The sequence below is a fragment of the Aquarana catesbeiana genome, linkage group LG07 (assembly GCF_042186555.1).
Source record: "Aquarana catesbeiana isolate 2022-GZ linkage group LG07, ASM4218655v1, whole genome shotgun sequence".
NCBI lineage: Eukaryota > Metazoa > Chordata > Amphibia > Anura > Ranidae > Aquarana > Aquarana catesbeiana.
The window spans coordinates 192,582,690-192,601,932 of NC_133330.1; the positions used below are offsets into that span (position 1 = coordinate 192,582,690).

General features: G+C 42.5%; 1 protein-coding gene across 2 annotated transcripts in view; it reads left to right on the forward strand.

Moving 5' to 3' along the window:
* PRPF38B (pre-mRNA processing factor 38B) overlaps positions 1-17,390 on the forward strand; it is a 42,168-nt gene extending 24,778 nt beyond the window's left edge. The window contains exons 4-6 of one of the 2 annotated variants that reach the window (XM_073592927.1): positions 9,836-9,896; positions 14,849-15,072; positions 16,000-17,390. In XM_073592927.1, coding sequence (XP_073449028.1) covers positions 9,836-9,896; positions 14,849-15,072; positions 16,000-16,762 — 1,048 coding nt within the window. In that variant the 3' untranslated portion in view covers positions 16,763-17,390. Of the gene's footprint in view, positions 1-9,835; positions 9,897-14,848; positions 15,073-15,999 lie in introns of those variants that run through there. The other variant, XR_012235317.1, reaches the window with a different exon arrangement.
* The last annotated feature ends 1,853 nt before the right edge of the window (positions 17,391-19,243 follow it).

The window sequence follows — 19,243 nt, forward strand, 5'->3', positions numbered from 1 at the left end:
GCACTAGACCTCCTTTGTAACTCTAACCTGGTAACCGTAAAAAAAAATTAAATTTTTTAAAATTTTCGCCTATGGAGATTTTTAGGTACCGTAGTTTGTCGCCATTCCACGAGTGCGTGCAATTATAAAGCGTGACATGTTTGGTATCTATTTACTCGGCGCAACATCATCTTTCACATTATAGAAAAAAATTGGGGCTAACTTTACTGTTTCGTTTTCTTAAAATTCCTGAAAGTGTCCCTTTTACCAAAAAGTTTTGTTTAAAACACTGCTGCACAAATAACATATGGCATAAAATATTGCAACAATCACCATTTTATTCTCTAGATTCTCTGCTAAAAAAAATATATATGTTTGGGGGCTCGAAGTAATTTTCTAGCAAAAAATGCGGATTTTAACTCCAAATGTCAAAAATAGGCTTGGTCATGAAAGGGTTAAATGTACATATACTTTTATGGTGTTTTTTTTTTTTTTTTTTTTTTTTTTTTTTTGTATCCCTGATGTAGGGTGACCTTTTAAGCTCCTAAATGTGATAGTTTTATTGAAAAAGAAAAAAAAAACTTCAAGTTATCTTTGAGGGCAGCATCTGAGATGAGGCTCCTCCCACCTGGAAACCAGTACTTTGCTGCAGGAGTCTCCCTGTCTGGCTACCTTCCCATGGCATCGGAGGACGCCAGGTATACTCAATTTTGCTTGGGAAGAAATGCATTGTGTTATTCCCCACCCCCCCACCCCCCAGGCATATCTTACCTTGGCCTGAGGTTTCGTTTCCTCCGGGAGGTATGCAACCATCCCTTCAGCTGTAGGCTTCCTTTAGTAGCCGCCCCATGTGATTTCCCCCCCCCCCCCCCCCAGCAAAGAGGACATGCATGAAGCAGTATGTGCACTTCACCTGTACGTATGGTGGGACAGCTGGGGGTGGAGACAGAGTAGGAGGAGGATGCTTAAAATGCCCTATTTTGGGGGACCATATTTAAACTTACCATTTCGTTTGCCACGCCATCTGCCCGCCCTGCAGATCCTGCTAGTCAGGACAGCTCTAAGATAAGCCAGAGTTATTTATGGGAGAACATCTGCTTTCTTTTCTAACCAACTCATTTCCCTTTTTTATAGTTGGAATGGTCTCTCTACACGCTTCCTTGCTGGGCCCTGTATCTTTCTTTCTGCAGACCAAGGCTCCAGAGGACAGAAGGCCTAGAACCAGTGGCTTGCATTCCTACCCTTAGCAATGTGCTTACTGCAAGACTAAAATGGCAGCTGGTTGGGCTAAACTTTTATGTCAGCCTCCTTTCCCTTTACGGTCCTTAGTCCAAAACCTGTTAATGCAGTCCACTACAGGCATTGTAGTAAACCCTCCTTCACTTAGCCAGCCTTCCATACCATCATGCAGCTGGAAAGACCCAACAAACAGGATGTGGACAGGGACTCCCAGTCATAATCTGAAGATGGGAATTGCTGTGAGTCTGCAGAGGACTAAAAAGCACATAAATTGCTCTTCCCCACCAATGACACTGAGGAACTACTTAAAGCGATAGCTGAGATCCTGGGTAACAAGGAAGAGCATACCAAGCTTATCTCTACAGAAGATGTACAAGGGGTTACAATTCAAAAAACCTCCATACATTTCCAGTTCAAAGACAAAAGAAGAGAAAGTGATCAGCAATGTTTGCCCTCTTCTCTGGATCCAGCAAAGACCACAAGGCCTCCAAAAGCGATATTGCTGGATGGATCAAACTAGGCATTACACATGCTTATCAAGTTCAGAACCTGGTACCGCCAAAGTGGATCACAGCCCATTCTACCAGAGCCTGGGCATCTTCGTATGTGGGGAAAAAAGGGGAAGCTACACGATTAGATCTGCAGGGCATGCTTTAAAACCTTTTTTTAGGCACTGCAGGATAAATCTCGTGTCCAGCCAAGACCACTTTTTCAGTAGAAAGGTCCTTTTAGGCTGTTGACCCTCCCTAAGTACTTATTGCCAATCTTCTCAGATGCTGCCTTGAAAGATAACTTGAGAAAAAAAGTTAGGTACCTGGTATTTTCATTTTATGGGAATCTTCCAGGGCAGCACAGATGCCCAACCCTGAATTGCATGGGGCTTAAAAAGAATGCCTATATGGGTGTGTTGCACACATGTTGTTCCGTCTGTACTTTTACAGTACTGAGGCACAGAGGTATCTAACTTTTTTTATAATGGTGGATGATGTGTTTCCTGTTTTTCAGGGGTGGGGGAACCTTCTCTTAAATTAACTTTTTTTTTTTTTTTTCCCCTCGGCATACACCAGTTTACACCAGACACATGCCATACTCTCTTCGTCATTCATTGGAGAGCTATATGAAAAATAAACCACCTAAATTAGTGGAATCGCCACACACCACCAGCACCAGGTTCTAATCCCACACCACTCTTAGACTAAAAAATAGCTTTACTTTTTTCTTTTGAAAACTTTTGTGAACTATTTAAAGCCTGGGGCGGGGGGGACCTTTTAGGCTCTTTTAAAATGTGTGTTTTAGATGGGGTACATTAAGTCTTGCTTGCTACATTTTTAATGCATGTAAATTTGCATTTAATTCACAACGCATAGATGTGAAATGACTCTACGAACCTTTCCTTCCCCTTTAAAACTTTTAGGCATCGTGCACACAGCATCTGAAAAAGCACCTCTAAACGCCAGAACTGCTGGCAGTAAAATGTAGAATAAAAAAAAAATTCTGTATTGCACACGCGCGAGTATGGCATTCTACTGGCCAGAAGAATCATTTATTATGGGTGTCGAAATGCATTTACCCACGTGTTTTTTTGGGGTTTTTTTTGTGTGTGTAGCATTTAGGCACGTATAGCTATTTTTGTGCTTTTTAAGCTCCTCTAAAGAACTTAACTTTTTTTAACTTTTTTTTTGGGTGTTCATTTTTTTTTTTTTTTTTTTTAAACTTGTGTGTGTGTCTGTGCACACAGGCTTACATAGAGGTGCTTTTACAGGCTGAAAAAAAAAAAAAAGCTCAACCCCTGTATAAACAGCATTTACTTAAGCTCCATGGACATGAGCCCTTAAACGGAACCGTGGGCATGAGCCCTTAAACGGAACCTTGTGCTTTTCATTTATTTTACTTTGTATAGAGACTTCCCCCAGCAGAGGCAATCACAACTCCAAAAGAACACTGCCAGTCTTGTATTGAAATGCTTTAAGGGTTACCTGCTAGCATGGAAATGTTAGAGCTACCCAAGCTTATTGTTTTGAAGCAAGCTCTCTGGTGCTCTTATTCTAAAGCTGGCTATACATTATAAAACTTTCCATTTGATTTACCAAATCCATATAATATGAGGTCAAACCTAAACACTTTCAATTTGTATGCAATCAGGCAGACCTTTGCACTACATAACGTGTGACGAAGTTGAAGATATTGATAAAAGCTCCTGGGGTTCAAATGAAATTCCCTACATATTTGTACATATGTATTTAGCACCTCCCCCTCGTAAAGCTGTGCAAAGAACCGAATCCCCCTTTCTTTCCAGAGTGCGAAACCTTGTAGTTCCTGCACCTCTGGGTATCTTTTATTATGCCATATCGGTGTAAAGGGGAGCACAACCGTTGTTGTTTTCAGCACTTTCTGGATCTCTCCCCATACCCTTTTAAGAAGGATACTCGTGTTTTCTAGGCCATTCATACTTGGTAAATCCATCTCCATATGGGAGGCCACCTCTAATGCGGGATCTAATACAGTCACCAATTTACATATAGGGTCCTCATTTCCTTCCCGTCCCCACCCTGCCATCTGCTGTAGCTGTGATGCCAGAAAATACATTTTGGGATGGGGTATTGCCAACCCTCCTCTATCTTTTCCATATTGCAATGTAGCTAGACTGATCCTAGCTACCTGTTTTTTTCCATATCAGTTCCCTCGTCAAAGTATCAATTTGCTTGAACCATTTGTTTGAAATCCACATTGGTGAGTTATGGAAAACATACAATTGCTGCGGGGCCCATACCATTTTTATTAAGTTTGCCCGTCTTATAACCGATAGTGGAAGCTTAAACCAGCTGTTGCATTTCACTTTCTGTCTGGCCAACAGTGGACCCAGGTTCAGCTGAAGATACTCAGCCGGATCTGGGGATACCGTCACTCCCAAATACCTAAAGCTATTTACTGTAACTATTTGTTCCGCCCCCTCTGGTAATTGATCCCTCAGCTGATCTATGGGCATTAGAGTCGATTTTGACCAGTTGATAGTGAAGCCTGAAGCTTCCAAAGTCCCCTATTATCTCCATCAATGCCCGCAGTGAGGTGGCTGTGTCGCCTAGATATATAAGTGCGTCATCTGCATATAAAGATATCTTTTCTTCCCTCTGGCCCCTACAAAACCCCACCACCTCTGGTGCGTTACGGATCAATATGGCCAGAAGCTCTATCGCCAGGGCGAACAGCAATGGAGACAATGGGCAACCCTGTCTGGTACCTCTGCGTAACTCAAATGGAGAGGAGAGGTTATTGTTAATGCGCAGCCCAGCTCTAGGTTTAGAGTAAAGCACCTTTACCCACGTTATACATTTGCTTCCCATCCCGAATCTTTCCAATATTTCGAGGAGGTAGGGCCACTCCACACTATCAAACGCCTTTGCAGCGTCCAGTGACAGGATGGCCCTACCCCCCGGGTTGTCCACCGGCACATGTAAGTTCATGTATAACCTCCTTATGTTATCGGCCGTGGAACGGGTGGGTATAAAGCCAGACTGATCACAGTGAACCAGCTTGCCGATTACTGGGGATAGCCTCTTAGCCAGGACACTAGCAAAAAGCTTGACATCAGCATTTAATAGAGGTATTGGGCGATAAGAGTCCAATAGAAGTCTATCTTTTCCTGGCTTTGGGAGTACTGTTATTATTGCCTCTTGCATGCTATCTGGCAGGCTGCCCACTTCCTTGGCCTCCATTATGGCCTGCAACGGTGATGGTAGAAGGTCGTCTCTGTAATGAGAGTATACCTCCACCGGTATCCCATCTGGGCCTGGGGATTTATGGTGTGTTGCCCCCTCCAATACCTCTGTTAATTCAGCCAATGTAATCGGAAGGTTCAGCATTTCCCTGTCCGCCCCAGTTAACCGCGGAAACGGACAGGTTTGTAGAAACCACGCTAGATCAGATGGAACATAACTAGTTTTAGTAGAATATAAATCCTTATACAACCGCTGAAAATTATTTAGAATATCTGAACTAAGGGTCTGCTTCTCCCCAGATTCTGCCCTCATAGCTAAGATATTAGTGGATTCCCGCTGCTCTCTAGCTATAAGGGCAAGAAGGCGGCCAGTGTTTTCCCCCTCTTCAAAGTAGCTCTGTTGCTGAAAATATCTTCTCTTCTCTGCCCCGGACAACCAAACCGAGTTATACATTGCTTGGGCCTCCTTCCAGGAGTCTTGGTTAGATTGTGACGGATCCATTATTAAAGCCTGTTCTCTTTCTTTCACTTCATCCCGAACCCTATTCTCCCATTCCCTGGACCGAGTTTTAATTCCCGCGATCTCTCTGAGACATCCCCTTAAGAATGCCTTGAGCGTGTCCCATCCTACCGTTGCACTGGCAGATCCCCTATTAAATTGCAAAAATTCCTGCAATGCCCCTCTCTTTCTGTCCGCCGGCGGGAACAGAGTTTGCCAAAAGGGTTCACTTTCCACAATGGGCGACCCAGCGTTCCAGTAACGTCCAGCCGCACCCAAAATGGAGAGTGGTCAGATAGTAGGCACGGCTCGTATGCCGAGTTCACCACCCGCTGCAAAAGTATCTCATTCCCCAATCCTAGGTCAATATGGGAGAACCCGTCATGTGTTGCAGAGTAGCATGAGTAACATCTGTCCTCTTCGTGTCTCTCTCGCCATACATCACAAAGTCCCATTTCCAGAAGTAAGGCGGCGAAAGCTGTCTTGCCAGCTGTCTGTCTCACTATTCTGGGTGTCAAGGACATTCTATCCTGGGAATTATCCAGGGTATTATTATAGTCTCCCAGTGCTAATACCGGGACGTCCGGATATAGGGCCATAAATTGCGATAAACTTCTTAGAGGGGCTGCTGAGAACGGTGGGGGGATATAAATTTAGGCGATAATACATATTAGTCCATTAAGTTAGCAAAACAGGAGAACAAATTTCCCTCCTTGTCCACCCTCTGTTGAATGCACTCAAAGGAGACATCAGAGGAAACCATTACACTAACTCCCCTCAAGTATGAAGTGTGCATAGAATGGAACTGTATCGGATATTGCCGTGAGTACAGAAGGTGGAGAGAGTCGGGGCGCATATGCGTTTCTTGCAAACAGATTATCTGGGGTTTCATTTTCTCAAAATATTTAAACATTGCACTTCTCTTATTTCTGTCCCCCAATCCCCTCACGTTCCATGTCATTAGTATTATACCCCTTTTCTTCCCGTTAATCATTGAAAGGAACAAACCTGGAACTGTGCTATGTAAAACCAAGAATAAGAACAGAAAAAGTGAATCAAGATACATTTACCCTTTTGGGTTTCACCTGCCCCTGGGACCCTACCGGCATGTAATACATTTCTATATACATTCCCCATTTTTTTCCCGCTTATCGTTGGTGAGGCATAAAAAACATATATAGCAAAGCTTGTTTTAATAATTTTCTTCCACTATACGTTTTTGATAATCTTCCCCCTCCCTCCCTTTCCCTGCCTCCCCCTTCTCTCTCCACCCCCCTCCCTCTTTGCCCAACTGGGCCTACCCTAGGGGCTTTATTTCTGACCTCCATACTACACTCATTCCCTAAATCCTCCCCTTTACCATGCATCTCTTAACCCCCTTGCTCCAAGGGTCCCTACCCCCCCCCCCCCATCCCCTCCGACCTCATTTTAGTGCTATTCATGTGCATTAATTTTTGTGCCTACTATTTAAATAAATCTATCAAACCAGCCCCATTTTAATCTAATTAGTGTATGCCTTTCCTTCTACTTTTCTCTTTCCCCTTTCTCTCCTTAGTGCTTCTATCAGTGTTTTAAAAAAAAAAGAGAAAAAAAAACCCAGAAATGGGGTCTAGTTAGTCTCTAGACCCGCTGTATTCCGTGTTGTTTTCCTATTGTCCTCCAGCCACTTTTCTACGCTCCGTGGGGAATCAAAGAAGTGTATACCATTCGTTGTAGATACCCTCATACGGGCAAGGTACAGCAGTGCGTACTCCATCTTATGTTGCTGTAAGGTACGTTTAATCGGCATAAAGGCCGCTCATCGTTTTTGAAGATCTGGGAAAAAGTCCTGATAGAATGAAATTTTTATCCCTTCTATAGAGAATTTCTCCCATTTCTCTTGCCTTCCAGAGCAGTGTCACTTTATATAAGTATGGGTCTTAGGTACTCACTTCCCTGACGGGGTTTAAAGGGGACTCGATGGGCACGCTCAATGCCAAAAAAAGGAGAAAAGGATGCAGACCCGAATGTCTCCTTGAACCATCCCTCCAGGAATTCTATGGGATCAGGTCCCTCGCTCCGTTCAGGCATGCCTATTACTCTTACATTATTTCTACGGTTCCTATTTTCTAATTCATCTATTTTGACTGCCTGGTTGTCTGTTTCTTCATCTCAGTTATGTCTTGTCTAAGCGGAAATAACGCATCTTCGACTGTACTTAGTCTTTCCTCCAGGGCTGTTCTTTCCACCGTCTTTCAGCCTGCCTCCCACAACTGCTAGTTCCTCCTTAAAGCGGGGGTCCACCTATCTATCGTTTTTCTTTTTTTGGAGTTCATTCACAAACTTTTCTTCTCATGATTATCTACTCACGTTCTGTGTAATAAGTCTGCCTGTGTCCGATTTCATGGTAAAGAATAACTTATAAAATTCACTGAAGGCGGTTTTCATCTTCATTGTGGGCATTTGAAGCCCACAAGCATGTATTTCCTGGATGCGGTGAATGCTGTGCTCCCAGCATTCACCGAGATGTTGTGATGACGCTGTTGCACAATGCATGCTGGGAAGCCTGAGACTAGCTCCCAGGGGACTGTGGGAGGTCTGGGAGAGGCTAGAAACACGCCTACTCCCATGGGAGGAAAACCAGGAAGTGCTAAGAAGATTAGAAAAAAAAAGTAATTACGGCGATTTAAATTTTTTAACACCGCATGTCAGCATCTAGGCAAAGAGAATGCATAGAGATAATGTTCAAAATTTGGGTGGAACCCCGCTTTAATGCCTTTCAACTGGGTATCCAGGCCAGTAATTCCTTGCATGCAATTATAGCGTATAGAAGGTCCCTCATTGTAGGCTCTCCCTCTCCTCTACTAGGGTCCCCCTCCATATTTGTCTCGCCTGTGTTGGGGCTTTTTGATCACAGTTTCAGCACTTGTAATGTCAAGTTTTCCCGCCCCTTGCTCTTTTGTGTGCGGTGCTACTGTCGGGCTTGCCAATGCTGATGCCTGGCCACTGCCTTGGCTTTTCCTGACCGTCGAGGCTCCTATTTGAGCTGATTGTTGAGATTTTACTGGTGAGAGGGAGGTTCGAGCAAATCGCTCAAGCTTTGTTGCTGCAGCTGCCGCTGCGGCCTTTGCTTGGCTTGTCTGGCTCTTTGCTGAGCATGTGACCTGGGCTCCTTCTTGTTGTGGCTGGTGCTGGTTTGCTTTTTCCTCCGCTGCCCGTTTCCCAGCCATAGTAAAATGTCATTGGGGAAAAAAAGAAGAAAAAAGGGGGGGGGCTAGGACAAGTTTTTCATCTATTGTCCAATGCTACGGCACCAGTTTGCAATAATTGAACCTCCAAACCTCGACCTCTCTCTATTGTTTATATTGCAATTAGAACTGACCCATACTGCTGATTTTTATTTAAAATAAATGGTAAATGTGGATCTCACAACACTCCAGTAATTCCACGCAGCCAGCTTATCAGTAGGTAGATGAATAGGTAGTATGATTCAGGTTACAGCTAATGTTGATGAAATAATCTTCAGAGGCATCGTTCTGCTAATTCAATTACTGTTAAGACTGCCCGATAAACCAGCTTCCTGTCAGTCTCCCACACTGAACCGGGAGCTGTTTCCGCGTGCTAGGCACAGCGCCCCCAGCACTGACAACAGCTGCCTCTCTCTCTGGTGTATCAACAGTTCAACACAGCCAATGTCCACACAGCAAACTCAGTTCAGGTTTCTCCATTTGAGGGAAAAGACAAATATGGCAGGAGAGGAGAGAAAGACAGGCTTTCACCTGCGCCTGGTGTCCTCGTGCTCATCCCCGGAGTCGAGGTACACAGCGTCGCCACTTTCCATTCATCGGCCGCACACCGCTACACACGCTGCCGCTGCTGCTGAAGCCGGTCTCTTCGTTGGCCGCTGACAAGCGGGGGTGGCCCTCTCACGCCGCCCCTATGGTCCCGTCCTCCGAGCCCGCACTGGCGCCAAGTATGTACAGGGACACAGATCACACATATCCTCTAGACCCTATTCCGCTCAGGTCGGCTGCTCTCACCAACCGCCGGCCGGCCTGCATCCCCTCGGTCAGTATCTTAGCCGGTCGGAGGGAGAGGGAGTCACACACACGTCCTCTCACTCCCACATCCGTTCACGCCCCTCCTCACCGGACCCAATCTAAATCTAAAGGAAACTGAAAAAAATAAAATTATATAATGCATTCCCAGCTTTGAACCTTCTCTTAAAGCTGAGTTCCTGGGGGGAAAAGTAAATATGCATATTACATACATATAAGGATTGTTTTTCATTTCCAAAGGAACTGTGTTTCTGACCATTATGTTCTGGTATTTACACAGTCCCCTGTCTGGCAAGAGACCTGATTTTTCTTCATTGCAATTCACCACATTATGTTCCCTTACATGTTTTATTTTGTCCATTACAGATACACACAACCTCCTACAGATTTATGGGATTGGTATGAAGATTTTCTTGATGACGAAGAGGTATGTCAGCAAGGGTAATTCACTTTTCATTGTTCTGCTTCATAGTATCCCACATGTACTTTTCTACGCTATACACTGTGATATGATGGTGTTTTTGTTTTTTTTGCACAAACTAATTTTGGAAAAAAAAAATTGTAAAACAGGCTGAACGTGGGCCCTTGTGTGATGTAGTATACACTGCTTTATGCTGCTCCACCACTGATTTAAAAATCATAATCGTGGCGTGTTCAAAAAGTGCTGTGTGATCATGCTTTTACAGTAAATGTGGATCCTGTACCTCATTATACTTTTTTTTTTTTTTTTTTTGCTCATAAATTTAAACTATAACATGATTTTACCACTTTGTTCCAGACAGTAAGACTGTCCATGCCCAAAAGTATATTTTATATGAAAGTTGAGCTAATCTCTCTTCTCCTCTAGATCTTTATGCTGCCACAATTGTATTGGCAAAATTAATCTGACCACATGCATGTTTGTGTGAGTGCAAGAGGTTTTACCCTAAGCTTTGCCTTTTCTAAATGTGTGCAGGGCTCACAATAGATAGAAAATATCTCCCACCCCAACCACTGGCTCCTAAGTGTGCTTGTTTTTGTTTTCAGATCTTAAACCTTTATTAGTGGGTATCAGTTGATGCGGGAAGTGGGTGTGCGAGACTCAATAATGCATAAACACTGATACTTATGATAAAAAAAATATAATTTGTCATTGCAGAGCAGCGAACATCACTAGATATAGATGGATATAATCACATTAGTTTATTGTGCATATCATGTAAAAAAAAAAAAAAAAAATCCATTTTTAAAAGCACCCCTCAATCAAGTGCATGGTACAGCCACATGACAACATGATAAACAAGAGAACGTGTGTGTGGTGCCCCATCCCTTATATATTTAATACATTGTGTATTAAAGTTTAAAGGCAATTTTTTTGGGGGGGAGGGGTTAAAATAATAAACATGTCATACTTGCCTGTTCTGTGCAATGGTTTTGCTTGGAGAAGCCCTGATCATCCTCTTGGGTCCCCAGCCGATGCTCTAGGCCTCTCCCCACTGCTAATTGCCCCTATAGCAAGCCATTTGCTATGGGGGGGACTTGTGCATGCTCTCTCTCGAGCCCTTCTCTCTGTGTCCTTAAGAAACTGAGTGCAGCTCAGTCCTGCCCTCTGCTCACTCCTCACTGGCTGTGATTGACACAAGCATGAGCCAATGACTCCTGCTGCTGCATCTCAGCTAATGAGGAGGGAGAGACCTGGCAGAGCTGCTGCTCTAAATGGGGCTCATGTAAGTATTAGGCTGTGCTGAGGGGGGAGCTGAACCCTGAATTAAAAATGTATTTATTTTATAATTTTTTTTTTCCTTCATACATAAAATGAATGGAAAAACATTCGGCCTTGTCAGCAGGGAACGATATTACACACGTGGTGGACTAGTCCGAAAGTCAATCGGTTCTGGATCCCCATGTACAATTTAATTTATTCCCTTAGCCATGTGAACCTAATTAAACCTAAAGGTGAGAAAACCGGTGGAGGAGAAACCGAGACACATGAGATGGTTCATTTCTTTTATTTTTACAACAGCCAGAATATCAATTGCGAGATCCTAGAAATCTCCCATAATCCAGTATGATCTTTTGAAAGCCGAGTTGACATGAATCGTGACAAATGAAAATTTGTCTGCAATTTTTACATGACAGATTTTTTTTTTTTTTTAATAACATGGTTTACTTGCCCTCTGTGCATGGGTTTTGCACAGACTGGTCCAGATCCTCCTCTTCTGGCTCCTCCCCGCATCAAGTGCCCTTTCGGAGACCGCATTCCAATGGGGGACTCGTGCGGGTGCGCTCCCGAGTCCTGCTGCTGCGTCCATTGACAGCAGGATTTGGCCCCGCCCTCCAGCTCCCGTGTCACTGGACTTGATTGACAGCAGCGGGAGCCAATGGCTGCTGCTTTTAACAATCTATCCATTGAGGACCTGAGACAGCGGCTGAAGCTGCTCTGCACGTTCTCGTTGCTGAAAAGATCGGGTTCAGGTAAGTAAGGGGGGGGGTTCTGCACTACAGAAGGTTTTTCACCTTAATGCATAGAATGCATTAAGGTGAAAAACCTTGGGGGACTACAACCCCTTTAAGAGTGGCCAAAACCTGTGTTCTGACAGTAGAGAGGGCCCCTGTTCTCTTTTACCGTGTTTTTTTCCTTCTTTCCATTCACCTTTATCTCTGTTTGCTTTTCTGTTCTAGAATGCTGGCGTGACGTACACTGAGAGTCCCCCAGCAGAGGAGGTGTATTTGCTCCTCCTTTCTCCTCGATAGGGGGAGGTCAGGTTTATGCCATGGTTAATATCTATCGATGTAGCCACATACGTCCCCTTAGACAATCTTCTAATGCCGAGGCTACTCTAAGGGTTTCTCTTTGGTTGTATAGTTCTTGAAGCTAAACCTATTGCACGATGCGTGACCTTAGGAACAATGGAAACTGTCTTGACTTTGATCACTGTATTATTGTAAGCATTAATGTATCCGAAGACTGTTATCCGACCATTTCTGCCACATGTTTCTAGTTGGTTTTTGTACTGCTTTTGAAATACTTAATAAAAAGTATTGGAAACGAAAAAAAAACATTCAGCTTTTAGATTCACTTTAAATGAATGGGGGAGGCACACACAAGGTGTTCTTTTATCATGTTGCCATGTGCTGTGTATGAGGCAATGCGGAGGGGGAGAGCCACTGCTCTAGTGCAGATCACTGGATTGAGATCAGGCACAGGTAAATATAAGGGGGGCTGGGTGGGAGCTGCAGAGGGAAGGATTTGTGACTTAGTGGTTCTAAAGGTAAAAGGTTTTTTTTTATCTTGATGCATTCTATTCATTAAGATAAAAACCTTCTGTGTGCTTCAGCCCCCCTAATACTTACCTGAGCCCCATTTCCATTCAGCAATGTTGCATGAGAGCCACAAAGTCTGACTCTCCCTCCTTATTGGCTGAGACAGTAGCGGGCGCCATTGGCTCCCGTTGCTGTCAGTGAACCAATGAAGGGGGAGAGAGGACCGAGCCAAGCTGCAGCACCATGTCTGAATGGGAACACAGAGCAGCACCTTGGGTTCCCCATAGCAAGCTGCTTGCTGTGGGGGCACTCTGCAGGAGGGAAGGACCCGAAGAGGAGGCTATGGGCTGCTCTGTGCAAAACCACTTTTTTTTTTTTTTTGTTTAAAAAAAAAAAAAAAGCCAAGACTTTTAATATCTCTTAAATGCAGAGAATGCATTAAGGTAAAAAAAACTTCAGCTTTTACAACCACTTTCAGCCTAAAACACTTATAGGGTGATCATGGATACTAATACTTTAAGCTCTATAGGATCTCTGCTCTGAATGAAGTCATTTTGGTGAATTAAATTGTCATTGTCACTACAGGGTCAGCACAGCAAAAAGACATGCCTGTAAAAGAGGCTCTATACTCGCCGGTTTGGTGGACACGTGTCTTAAAACAATCATGTTTGACCAGTCAGGTTGAATGTCTGTTTTTTAATAGGTAGCACGTATTCACACATCCAAGAATGTTGAATACTGTTAGGGGTCATGGTACAGCTCCATGGCAGCATTTCCAGGCCTTGGCCACTGCAAAGGTAAGTAACGTTCCTCTACTTTTACAGGTATGTCTTTTTGCTGTTTTAAGCCTGTGACAGGGTCATTTTATGTGCATTTTGAAGTCTGCATGGGTAATGTGCTTTACTGGTATGTGTGAAAAATGATTTGGCAAGTCTGTGACTGTAATTCTGTCCACTCACTAAAGTACTTTGCAGTAAAAGTACTGTACATTGTTTTAGTGAAGTAGCCTTTTACGGGCAATAAGGCAATCTGTTTTTGTAAGCCTTTATTGTAGAGCTGCACAATTAATCATTAAGGATCGTTATCACGATTTTTTTTTTACCCTGTTGCACTCTTGAAAAAGTATTCCCGATTCTTTCTATGCAGAGCATTCTCTCTGCTCTGCTAAAGCTGACAGCCATCAAAGGAAAGGGAAAAAAAAAGAGCAATCTGCCAAGAATCACAACATTCTTTAGCAGTGGGACTTAAGTATAAACATTGTAACAATTTGTCCTTTAGATCAAAGGAATATACTTTGGTGTGAAAATGAGGGAATTTTAACCACTTAAACACTAAACTTTTTTCTGACATTTGTTGGTTTCAAGTTTTTTTGCTAGAAAATTAGCTAGAACCGTGTGTGTGTGTGTGTGTATGTATATATATATGTATGTATGTATGTGTGTATTAAAATAAAAAATATATATATATATATATATATATATATATATATATATATATATATATATATATATATATATATATATATATATATATTTTTTTTTTTTATTTTAATTTTTTTTGTAGAGACCCTAGAGAATAAAATGGTGGTTGTTGCAATATTTTATGTCACTGTATTTGCGCAGCAGTCGTTCAAATGCAATTTTTTGGGAAACAACGACCCTTTAATGATTTTAAAAAAAAATAAAAATCTAACCAGTAAAGTTAGCCCAATTTTTTTGTAAAATGTAAAAGATTTTACGCTGTGAGAGAATCGTGGTCTTTTTATTCTAAGCAAAAAAAATTGTGATTCTCATTTTTGGCCAGAATCGTGCAGCTCTACTTTATTGTAACGGCTGAATTGCTTTGACATCCCTAAAGCCTCAGTCTTGTCTTGCTAGTATAGCAAATGTTTTTAAGAAGCAGCTTCATGTTTTGCCAGATGGTAGTGTGTGTGACCTCATCTGGTTGCAGCGTGTTTACTGTTTCACTTCAGATATAGCTGTGTGTGTTCACATGTTGAAGCAGCACATTGTGGGTTTCTGGATAACTCCGGCTTCAGTAAATATTAAATTAATATATGACTTCCTTTTTAAACTTTTTTTTTTTTATGGCTGTATGTTTTTATTTCTAATTTTTTTTTATTTTTTATTTTTGCAGGATTTAGATGTGAAGGCTGGTGGAGGTTGTGTCATGACCATAGGAGAGATGCTACGTTCCTTTTTGACAAAACTCGAATGGTTTTCCACCTTGTTCCCAAGGATCCCTGTTCCTGTGCAGAAACACATAGACCAGCAAATGAAAGCCAAACCAAGGAAGGTTAAGAAAGATAGTGCTGAGGTGACTGAGGAAGCCGACCGTCATGTTGAAAGACGGCGATCCAGGTTTTTACTTTTTTCACTCTACTCACCTTTGCAAGACTAAAAAGTGAAAGTGCCTTTCAGATTTTGAAATCCATTGAAAACTTATTTTTCATTTTGGATGAATTGCAGCAATATTCTCAACACGTTTATGTCCTTAAATCTGTCCGAACCCTAGAAAGACAGACCTATATCTGCACTTTTCTCAAGATTGTGATAGGCCAAGCTCAGCTCTCTAGTCAAGCGTCTGGTTTCCCCTAGCGTCACATGATTGGGAGAGTTCTTCATATATTCCTAAGTAGAATCTGCTAGAAAATGCAAAGCACATCTGTCTTTGATTTGTGAGACTTATAAGTACTCTTAATACCCAGCAGGGGATAAAGCCATGCCCCATTCTTGCTAAAATAGGGAAAATGCAGATGGCAGTTTTTAGACTTTAAGAAGTCCAGCCTGAGCTTGTTTGGCTGGGCTTCTCCTACAGGTCACAGGAGTGCAATCCGTTTTGCACTTCTGTGACCCGTTTTCAGCAGAGAGTGGTCTGAAGTCCGCTCAGATCAGTCCAGGCACTGCATCATCCCGACTCAGAGTCTGGATCCGCCAGGTGCCTAGACTGATAGCCTTCTCAGCAGCTCGCTCCCCTGCTGTGAGCCGCATACGAAGATAGTGTAAGTCCGGCCACAATTAATTTGCTATATAATCTATCTCTATCATCTCTATCCCTATCCAAGGAACTTAATGGTGGCATTAGTGAATTTTTTTACATAAGGTGCCAATTCAAAATTGCTTTCGAAATAAAAGTGAATGCAAGATTTTGGTGATTGGGTTTCCTTGTATTCTACTTCTTGCAGTAATACTGTTAACTATTTTTTTTTTAATTTCTTAACCATATGTTTTAATCCCTGCCCTCCCTGAGTTCATAGACATGTGCCTGTTTGTTTTCTGTCTTTTCAGGTCTCCTAAAAGATCTTCGAGCCCTCGGAGATCTCCAAGGCGATCACGAAGCAGAAGTCATCACAGAGACCACCATGGAACAACAAGTTTTGACAGGGAACTAGAGCGAGAAAGGGAACGTCAAAAATTGGAACGAGAGTCAAAAGACAAACATCGTTCACGAAGTCATGAGCGTGGTATAGACCGTAGGAGAAGTAAAAGCAAAGACAGACATAGAACAAGGAGTCGAAGCAGAGACCGCAAGACAGACCGGCGTGAACGAGAGCGGGAAAAGGAGAATGACAGGAATCGAAAACGGGACTCTGATAAAAAGGGTAATGGCAGGGACAAGGATTCTGATAAAACACAAGATCGTTCAAAGGAAAGCAAGAGGAGTGAGGAGAGAAAAGACAGGGAAGACAAGCGACACAGAGAAGATAGAGATTCTCGTAAGGAGAGGAGGCATAGTAGGAGCAGAAGCAAAGAGAGGAAGCAACGAAAGAGCAAGAGCCCTAGCAAAAATGCATGTGGGAGAAGCCGGAGCAAAGAAAAGTCAAACCGACACAAAGAGAAATCAAACAAGCATAGCAGGAGCAGTAGTCGAGATCAGACAGACAGTGTGGAAAAATCCAGAAAGAGGGAACGCAGCACAAGCAGGGAGAGACCACGTAAACGAAGCAAAAGTAAGGACCGGAGTCATAAGCGCGAGCATGAAAGTAAAGATCATGACCGCAATTGTTCTGAGTTTGATGAAAAACAGAGAGGCAAAGATGAGACTCAGTGACATTTTACTGAATGGATCACATTGAATCCTTCCTTCCCCTTTTTTTCAATTCGTTTAATTTTTGTGCTCTTCCCTAGCCCCGGTTTTTGTTTTTTTGATTTTTTTTTTCTCCCTAACCTGTTTTTTTTAGCACTTCTTCTTTTTTTTTTTTTTTTTTTTTTTTTTTTTTTAACCCATTTCGTTATGTAACAAGTCTTGTTTATGTAGGGAAGTGCCTTCTTGGGAATCCAAGTACATTGGACAGAACTCTTTTCCTTCCCTACATGTGCTGAATCTCTGCGCTCATGCAGCTACTGTTCGTTTTATTTTTATTTTTTATTGGGTCAGTGTTCCCAAATTGTACAACCTGTTCCTGACCATGCCCTGATGTTTTAGTTCCTCTGATGTAATGGACCTGCAGGTTCTGTATGACTGAGGCATTCATTTTGGTCACTTTTCTTGTTCTAACGCTCGTGAGGTTGTGACTATCCACCCGATGCTGCGTGCATGGCTTAGCAGACGTTTTGATAGGATGGTTATCTAATCTATTTTTTTTTTTTCTAAAACTGAAACGAATGCAGACATGACAATAATTGAATTTTGTGTTGTCCAGTTGTAAACAGTTTTTAAAAAAAAGATTACACTTTGAGCTAATGTGTGGTTTTTTTTTTTTTGTTTTTTTTTTTTTTTGTTTTCTCCCACTCTCAATGTTTATTTCTGTTTTTACATTTTAGGTCTATGGGAATACTTCTTGATTTACAAAGATGTTGCAGCAAATAAATAGATATATATATATATATATATATATATATATATATATATATATATATATATATATATCTATATCTCGCTGCTGCCTTTTTAATATAAGGACACTTACCTATCCAGGGAGCCTGCGATGTTGGCACCCCAAGGCGATCCGTCTGTGGCAGTTACTGCGCATGCGTTAGTCTTTCTTTCTGCATGGTCTCGTGTTCTGGGATACACAGAGGTCCCAGAAGGCAGTGGGGGGGGACGGGACACGGTGTGATCGCGGAAATGACTTGCCGACATAGGATGGAAGTCTGTAATATTTAAGACAGAGTTGTCTCTTTGCCTGGAACTCCGCTTTAATTTGGTTGTTTTGGGTTGGTTTCACTTTAAAGCAACACACCCTAAGGCTTTAACATTTGTATGTAATGTATGTGCGATGGCCTGTTCATTTCTACGTTTTCTTACATGTAATCTATTTGTCTGCTGGTGAAAAGTGCTTAAAACAAGGAAGGTTCAACCTGCGGCCCACGACAGCTATGAATGTGGCCCTACACAAAATCATAAACCTAATGTTTTTTTTTTTTTTTATAGGGGGGGGGGGGGGTGACTTTTTATAAAAATGTGTTTACACGTGGCCAAAGAAAAATTTGACAGTGTCTACTGAACTTTATAAGTTTTATCTTCCCAAAGAGAAAAATCCCACTCTTCACAATCACGCACTATTCATGCCATCAGTTTTCAACAGCACCTATATTTGTGAGCAACTATTTTCAAGGATGAAGCACATGAAGGGCAAAATTAGAACCAAAATATCTGAGAACCTTGAATATTCATTGAGAATTGCTACTACATCCATCAAGTGTCAAATATTACACTAGTTTTATGTTCCCATCTTTTACTTTTATAATAAAAAAAAAATTACAAAAAAAGTTTTATTACTCAGGTACATTATCTATATCAGTGATCGTTAACTTGTAATCTGCCCCACTTTTATGCCCATTGGCTATCCTTTAAGCGGTTGTATACCGCTGGATGTGTTTTTTTTTTTTTTTGCCAAGGTAAAGTCATAATGTGCTACTATAGTAACACATTATGTGAAACTTACCTTTTTAAACTAAGATGTTCCAGCCCCTCGATGTCAGCGCTGCAGGGGCTCTAATCTTCACCCATCTTGCCTCTGGGTTTGCATGCTCCAGCTCTGACTGGCCGGAGCCACGATGAGATCACTCCCACACATGCAGTTCATGGCACAGGGCTCTGAAGAAAAGTCATGGGTGGCCCTTTCTTCAGAGCGCATGTGCCAGTGATGTCACTGGCTACCATGTAAAGTATCTCCTAAACTGTGCACGTTTAGTAGATATATACGCTACCTTTAGGGTATGCCTTAGTATAGGCTTACCTATAGGAAAAAAATGAATAAAGGAAGCTTACTTCCTCTTTAAGCTCCGTACACACAGGCCGAATGCCGGCCGGCATTTGTCCCATGTGTATGGTAGCTGGTCTGAGTGAAGCCGGCCGTTTGGTGAAAACCAGCAGCTGACCGGCTCCCGATCAGCACGCTTAGGCAATGGTTAAGCACGCTGATCGGAGTGTTCTGGCAGAGGGGTCGTCCCCCTGTCAGAACACAACAGCTCAGCGGGGGGAGATCACTGTACGAATGTCAGATCGTTAGTATAGCGACTCCAAACGGAGCTGACAGTTTATTTTGTTTTTTCGTTTGACCCCCTGTGTGTACCAGGCTTTGTTAGT